Source organism: Marmota flaviventris, chromosome 6 (assembly GCF_047511675.1).
Source record: "Marmota flaviventris isolate mMarFla1 chromosome 6, mMarFla1.hap1, whole genome shotgun sequence".
NCBI lineage: Eukaryota > Metazoa > Chordata > Mammalia > Rodentia > Sciuridae > Marmota > Marmota flaviventris.
This window is the reverse complement of record NC_092503.1, coordinates 6,932,953-6,940,843: the sequence shown is the minus strand read 5'-3', so window position 1 is coordinate 6,940,843 and position 7,891 is coordinate 6,932,953. Positions and strand designations below refer to the sequence as shown.

The following is a 7,891-nucleotide window of genomic DNA, read 5'->3' as shown; positions in this document are numbered from 1 at the left end:
ATGTCACTGCTTCATGTTCCCCTGGTGTGTCTGTCCTCTGTTGGCTGATTGGTCTGCAGAAGTCCTCCCCATTGGCCAGCACTCCCAGACCACTCAGTTTGCTGAAGAGCAGAACCTTTTAGTGGTGTAAATTGGTATCCAGTTGGGAGCCAAGATGGAAGACAGAAGCCCAGAATGTTCTGGTCCATGGGAGCTGCTCTATGGAGCACCAGGCTCCTTGGCTGCTAGGAAGGGGTAAGGTATATCTTCGTAATGACCCTGCTCTTTCTTGCTAACAGTGAGGCCATTTCCCAGATCACTAAAGAATGCCCAGGCTTTGTTGTTTTTTTCATGTTCGATTTCTTTTTTGTGGGGAGCCAGGGGGTACTGGGGACTGGGGATTGAACTCGGGGGCACTCTGCCACTAAGCCACATCCCCAGCCCTATTTTGTATTTTATTTAAAGACAGGGTCTCACTGAGTTGCTTAGCACCTCCCTGTTGCTGAGGCTGGGTTTGAACTCGTGATTCTCCCTCTGGAACCACTGGGATTATAGGCGTGCCCAGCGCATGTTCAGTTTCAAGATCAGCTTTTTCTAGGAGTTGGGCAGCTCCTTAAGATTCACACAGTGGACTCCATTTCAGCAAGACAAAAAACCAGAGCTGCCTTCTGGAAGACCTTTGCTGTTTAGGGATGTGTCTGCTAGTCCCCACATCCTGCCATCTCTGTCCTCAGAGAGGCTCTCTGTCACTGTTGGCATAGCCACCTAAGTGATCTGTGTGCCTGCAGGTGCCGCCTCACCCCAAGCTTCCTGGCAACCCTCTGCTGTGAGCATGACCCCTGCCAGGGCAGAGGCAGAATGGGGGGCAGAGCAGTCAGTGTAAACACACACCACAGGTGACCCAGACAAACACTTTAATTTTTTTTTTTTTTTTTTTTTTGGAGGCATAATTTAGTCATCTTACCTAAAGCACTTTTCACTGTCTCTGGCAATCAAAGGTTACAGAAGACTCAGCTCAGCACCAGAGGATGACAGGGGGACTCACCCCTCTGTCCCCAGCCCTGCTCCCCCCTGCAGCCTCCAAGACCCTTTGCATTGTCACAGAGGCAGGCCCACACGCAACTGCACAGCCACTCTCTCCCTCCCTGTCTCTCAAAACCACACACACACACACACACACACACACACACGTGCGCGCGCGCACGCTGGAGAGTGAAAAGAAAACCAAACCCACTAAATCACACGGGGAAAAAACGATTTAAGAGCATCATCTTCCCCCTCTGCCTCCGAGACCGAGCTCCGTGTCTGGGGAGGCCTTGATGTGTGCTCGTGCCGGCAGGGGCTACCCAGCCTCCATCATCGTGTCCCACTAAGAAGGCTGTGCAGAGGCCACCAGTTCCCCAAGGTTCCCTTTGGAGGTGACACATCCCTGAGTTAGTCACTCTGCTTCTGTTTGTTGTCGATGTTGCCATAGGCAGAGCCCTTGTCGATTTCTGTCACACCAATCATCCATCGAACTCCCATGGAAGCTGCAGAGACAGGGCAGGAGCAGAGATTAGCAGGAGGACAGACTGCAGGGAAGTTTGCCTCGCGAGAACCTGCGGAAGGCAGGTGGGTGCAAATCCCAAGCATCAGTGAGAGCTGGCAGATTTAAGGTGCCTTTTCATGACCCCAGCTTTAGAGTCAATCTAAAATGTCAGTCTACGTGACATTGAAAGGAACCGAGTAAGGCTGCTCGGTTGGGTTTTCATTCTTGTGTACTGGAAGTGAACAGCTGTTTGTGGGGCCCACAGAATTTTCAGCTTTCCATGCTGATCCCCATGGCAAAGAGGGTTCTTTTGCCAATGCAGGGTAGGAGCTCATGGGACCTCAGCAAAGGAGCCTGGAAAATGCAGGGCTCCAACATCTAAAGCACCCAAGTTCAGCATGCCTGGGCGAGTATTGGAGCGGTGAGTGAAGTCCCTGCCCTGGCTGAGAGCCTTCACACCTGTGGGTGGGAACTGTAACCACCTCTGCAGGACCCAGGCCCGAGCCCAGTTAGCCACCAGGAGGCTGGAAAACAGGGCTGCTGCTCAGAAGTGGCCGTTAAGTTGTTCCCTCTGGAGAGGGCAGACTTCCAGAGGTCCTTGGTACAAGGACCACACCTCGGTCACCTTGATGTGCCCCCCATCACAGGGCCAGGCAAACACTGTGTGTGATCATCATTCATGAACCAACAAGGGAGTGAACAGAGTCTCCCAGAGCAGTGGCACCAAGCTCTGTAGACTTCCTCAGTCATGGATGGGGCAGAGGCCACAGCCCTCTTGGGGTGGGACACGTATCCCATAGGTCATTTAGAAGTAAGGAGACTTCTGCTTGAGGCCACCTCTCGAGAAGCTGAGACTCGAACCCTGGCCTGGTCCTAGAACTCACATAGAATTACTCAATGCTACTGTAAAGTAGAAGAGGGGAGCACAACACGGTCTCTGCTCAGAGGCCTGTGAGGAGGAGAGGAGCAACACAGTGCCACGCAGGGCGTGGCCTGTGGATTGGCAGCCGCAGTGCCTCGAGGGCAGTGTGCAGCCTCACAGGCCCCTCAGCCTGGCTCCACCCTCCCACTGCCAGGTGCTGTCGCCCCAGCAGAGCAGCACCACTGCCTCCACTTGGAAGCCTCTTGCTCTCCACTTACCCATGCAGAAGACGAGGATGAAGGTGGCCAGCGTCACAGAAGAGCCACTGCTGACCATGCTGACCAGGAACTGGAAGAAAGGGTAAAGCAGCAGCGAGGCCCAGAACAGCCAGTTGAGCAGGGCCCAGGGCCGCCGCGGGGGGACCCGGGGGGTCTCTGGGAAGACACCTGTCCTGTAGTACTCCTCCTGAAAAGCATCCTGGGGATAGAGGAAGGGACCCTCTGATACAGCACTGGACTTGGCTGAGCTGGCCTGCCCAGACCCACCCAGGACGCACACCACACTGACATTCTGGCCTCTCCACACAGGACCTGCAGACTCCACATGCAGTCCACCAGCACCAACACCCTGTCTGTGCCCTGCAGCTTCCCAGGGGCTGGGACTTCAAGACCACACAGATGACAGAGGGCCTTGAAGCCTGCAGGTGCCACTCACAGGAGGTGATGGAACACAGGTGTACTTCTTCCGTGAGAGCAAATTAGGGAAATATTAGATGGCCCCTTCTCAGTATGTCTTGGGAAGAAAAAAACAGTGGAAGCTAAGGTCCTGCTCAGAGGAAGGAAGGACGAGTCAGGAGCCCAGCAGCTGACCACAGATGGCAAGGAGGAGGGGCTCCTGCAGGTCTGAACCCAGCCATGGCAAAGCCACCCTCAGGGACTATATCCTGCTTATGCTGGTGATGTTCTGGATTAGGCAGGCAACCAGATTGTTGACCCAGAAGCACTTTAGACTGCATCCATTGCCAAAGATAACTGTAGCATCTTGCAGGAATATTCTGCCCCAGGGCCACAGCCAGGAACCAGCAAGGGCTATGGGGCCTACCTCGTCCTGGCCACTACACCCATAGACGGCTTCATTCTCTCTGTGAAGCCCCTTAAAGACATTTCACTTGTCTTCCCCTCACCTTCTCCTGGTAGAGCTTGTGGAGCCAGGCCGAGCACTTGTCCTCGTCTTCGGGGATGTCTTCCATTGGAATCCGCCTGCAAGGGCAGAGAGCAGCTAGTGGTGGGAGGCCACACCCGGTGCCAGCAGCACTTTCAGCATAACAGTGCCTGCTCTCGGGGCTTTCATTCAGGTGGCATACACAGTGTGGAAGCAAAAAGGAGTACTTCCATGGAAGCCAAAGTGTCGTCGTGGCCCAAGCAGGATGGAGCAAGGACCTGATTTGATGACACAAAGATGGTGAGACGCGGGGACACCTGCCCTTTTCTCTTTTCCCTCCTGCCTAACAGGAAGGCTCCCTGAATCTGACACTTGCCTTAGTCTCCATGAAAGATGATCCAACACATACAGAATCTACATGTAGGAGATAATACGCCAGTCATTTTTTCAGCCAAGTAACGACTTCACGGCAACGGCCAGATACCTCCCATCAAGTGATCTGACCTGGTAGCACCAAGGCAGGCCCCTGCCAGAGTGTCACTACATGAAAGGACCTGGATGGGAGAAACCAGGGCATCTGCCCCTCTGGACTCAGGGATCCCTGTGTCACTTTGCACCCCAGTGTTTACTCACAGGTTCAAGGGTGGCCCTGGAGCCATTGCTAGTAGGGGCATGAGGATCATTCTGCAGACAGCCCATCAAGAACAAGGGGAGATGCCACTTTGCTCTGACTCCTGTTCCATGTCTGTCTGTCCCTTTCTCTCTCTTGCTCGCTTTCTCTTCTGAGGCTGCTGGCTCTGGTGACTTCAAGGACTGTGAATTTACACTTGCTTTTGTCCTTGAGAAAGGACAAAAGGCTCGTTTCACTTCTCACTGCTCAGGAATATCTTAGGAAGAAGAGACACTTCAGAACTTCTTTGCCAAGGTGTAGCTGTTCAGAGAATGGAGGCTGGGATTTCACCTCATAAGAGATGACGGGAGCCACCGCTGTTAGAGTAAGGGCTTCCTTCTCAGGCAGAATTCTACAGAGGTAAGCTTTTAACATAATTAAGACTTACCCTGCAAGTTTCTCTGGAAATATCCTTTCCCCTTTCCTGTCCCTACATCTCTTTCCATGGATACACCATTTCTTTCTTTGCTCTTCTGATCTGCCCTCGTTTGCAGATCAGATCTTTCAGTGTGGTTCATGAGGAGGTTAGAGATGCTGCCTGCAAACTATTTCTTTACTTGCACCAAGGAGCTCGGATGGTTCTGCTCTTTTCAGTAATGTCCTTGGCACTGTTGCCCTGGTTGTTTTCATGCTTCACACTGAAGTGCAGTGTACCTCAGAGCAAGGCCTCAGCCATCCCAACTGGGTCACTACAAGGAGAGAGGTGCATTGAGTAGCAAAAGGAACCTTCCTGGGGGCTGGGGAGATAACTCAGTGGTAGAGTGCCTGCCTTGTATGCATGAGGCTCTGGGTTCGAGTCCCCAGTACATTATAAAATCTCTTGGGAGGCCATGAGTGAACTTGACGAGACCGGAGCCAGTTTTGGGGTGTGTGCTCTGACTGCCACATGCTCTGGAGAGTTGCAGTGACCTAGGAAAACAGCCTCATGGGCCTGCATTCCCAGTGGTCCGGCTGGCTACTACGTGGAGCTCCTGCCAAGTGTTGAAGGAACTTGGGAGAGAAAAGCGCATTTTGTCCCTGAAGAAGACCCCCTTAGGGAGGGTGGGGATTCCCAGCCTTCTCTGGCAGCAGCTGAGTGAAAGACAGTGGCCACCCCACCATTTGGAATATCTCAGAATGCTGCTCTCTACTGCCTCTAAGGATCTGGGCTCGATTCCAGGCAGGGAGTGGCTTTGGACTTCAGCGGTCAGCCCACCAGCACATCTCCTCAGGAATGTTCAAACATCATGTTGAGCCTAGTGAGGATGGTCAGCCACTGGCGTTTCGTTGAGCCGTGCTGTAGCTTGGCATCAGTAGAGTCTTGAATGGGAAAATACATACCACTTGCCTGTGTCTCTGCTGGTGGGCATTTCAGGGGCTATTGGTCAGACTTTGGAGGAGATGACTCACAGCACAGGAGACCAGGCCAATCCCACCAGAGTCATATTGGACTTAATGAGTAAGTCACTGACCTAAGGCAAATCACCCTTGCGTTTTACCATCGGCAGCTTCTCTAAATTCTTCCTGCTCACCTTGGTGACATTCTGGAGATTAGACAGTAAGCCCATTGTATTAGTCAATGGACAGGTGAAGAGAATTGGCCTAGGGAGGGTTTTCCCTAGTCATGACTAACTGGAGAGTAACCCATGTGAGGTCTTGCAGGAGTGTTCTGCACCTCTACATCTCCTGGGTGCTGTTACTCGTGTGTATTTGCACAGGGCAGATCCATCTTCCAAGAAAAGGGTCAATAAAACAATTGCTTTACACTCAATGTCTAAATGATTGATTATGAAATATGGTCTGCCCTTTCACCAGCCATGGCTCTGGGATGAAAATGAGTTGGTCTAAGAGGATCAAGAAGTAGCTGGGAGGGAAAGAGGCTTCCCCAGGTTAGATTGTTCCAAATAGTAGAAAGTGACTCGAGTTCATCACATAAATATAGACTATAAATGAGTTCAGGGTAAAACAGACTGAATGCAAGATGTTAACCAGATGTCCCTAGAAGAAGGTCTCTCAGTCATTTGTGACTTATTTACTTAGTAACGAGCTTTCTCTTTTCTGAAAAGGAAAGAGGCAGCTTACCTGACATAGCAATCGGCATGATATTTCTTTCCATTTAGGACTCCCAGCAGTGTTGGGTTTTCATTATTTCTGAAATTGAGTGTACAGTCATATACAGCTGGGACTATAAAAATAAGACAAACACAGAGCAGTATATAGCGGGTGGACCCGTTTCTGTTTTGCAGACACACATTCGAAGACACAACATCGCTAACTGGTTGTCTACGAATGGCACAATCAGATTTCCTTGTGCCTTTTCTATGTTGTTCAAATGTTCTACACCAAATATGTGATCAGGAAACCCCGTTATAGTACAGTAATAGAAAACAGAGTGATTGCTGAGGTCAGATCAATTTTAAAATCGTAGCAATGCTACAATATTAGATCTAGATGTGTGATAACAATGATTGGCATCTTTCTAATATGCATGACCTGTTGTGCTCACAAATGCCCATATTCACACAAATAGGGGCAGAAGACAAGTTAATGGGAAGCATATCAAACATCTAAGCATGTCTGTTTCCTGGGAGCATTTTTTTCCCCTAGAACAACAGTGAGACAGCTGCAAACCTACCATAAGATACTGACTGGAAGTCCTTCAGGAATTGAATCAGAGTCAGTTACAACATGGCCAAGAAATTATGCATGATGTTAATGGCCCACTCCGTGGTGAGGGACCCTGTCAGCACATTGGACTTAATGTGAAAAGTTGTGGTTGTAGTCCCCAGACTGCCCCTGCTCAGAAAGCTCTGGTTCTCAGGATGGAAGATGGCGAGAATGAACCAGTAAGTGCTAGAAATGCCTGGTGGAAACGTGGACTCTTGCGGTGTGAGGGACAGGCATGGACAGGGGAAGGAACAGGGATTTGTGTCAGACTAGACATGAATCCCAGGGCCACCTTTCTCAGTGGGGTGGTGTTTGCTTGGACAGGTGTCTCAGCCCTCCAAGCCTAGTTCTGGAGGATGTAGTCCTTCTGATGCCTTTGTCACTGTGGCTGAAATGACAATCAGGTACTGGCTGCAGGTCCAGCACCTTGTACTCACCACATTATGAGCCCGGCCCTTCATTGACAACTCTACATGTACCATTGCTATCAAGAAAAGGAATAGAAAATACTAGGAAGCTTCAAAAGTTCTTCATCTAGTTGGGAAAGTGGGGAACCCAGATTTGAAAATGATAAAATCACTATCATGTTTTCTCTACCTGTTGCCTGACCCCCCCTGCAGGTGCTGCAGGCCCACCATCTTTGGCAGGGGGAGAGGGTCCCTCCTGCTGGCCTGCAAGAGTGCCTGAGAGCAGGGCCCCCAAAGTGAACTGCACCACAGAAAACAGCTGGTCCAGCCAGGCACTGAATCACCTGCCATCCCAACATCTCATGAGGGTGAGGCAAGAGGATCGTGAGTTCAAAGCCAGCTTCAGCAACTTAGCAAGTCTCCAGGCAACTTAGCGGGACCCTGATTCTAAATAAAATATAAAAAAGGGCTGGAGATGTGGCTCTGTGGTTAAGCGCCCCTGGGTTCAATCCTTGCCACCAAAAAAAGAAAACAGCTTGTCCTCCATATCCTCAGCATCCAGCTAAATCCTGAGGCTGGCCTGGGCAACAGTTCGGGGTCTCTTGCTCTTTGTCTCACGAGGAGGAGAGGAGAGATGA

At 50.9% G+C, this 7,891-nt stretch overlaps 1 protein-coding gene across 2 annotated transcripts in view; it reads right to left on the bottom strand.

The window, feature by feature from the left end:
• Positions 1-903: 903 nt before the first annotated feature.
• Agpat4 (1-acylglycerol-3-phosphate O-acyltransferase 4) overlaps positions 904-7,891 on the bottom strand; it is a 104,829-nt gene continuing 97,841 nt past the window's right edge. For both annotated transcript variants that reach the window (XM_027939542.2, XM_027939543.2), the window contains exons 6-9: positions 6,262-6,364; positions 3,553-3,628; positions 2,648-2,846; positions 904-1,508 (exon numbers count right to left, since the gene is read on the bottom strand). In XM_027939542.2, coding sequence (XP_027795343.1) covers positions 1,414-1,508; positions 2,648-2,846; positions 3,553-3,628; positions 6,262-6,364 — 473 coding nt within the window. In that variant the 3' untranslated portion in view covers positions 904-1,413. The remainder of the gene's footprint in view (positions 1,509-2,647; positions 2,847-3,552; positions 3,629-6,261; positions 6,365-7,891) is intronic.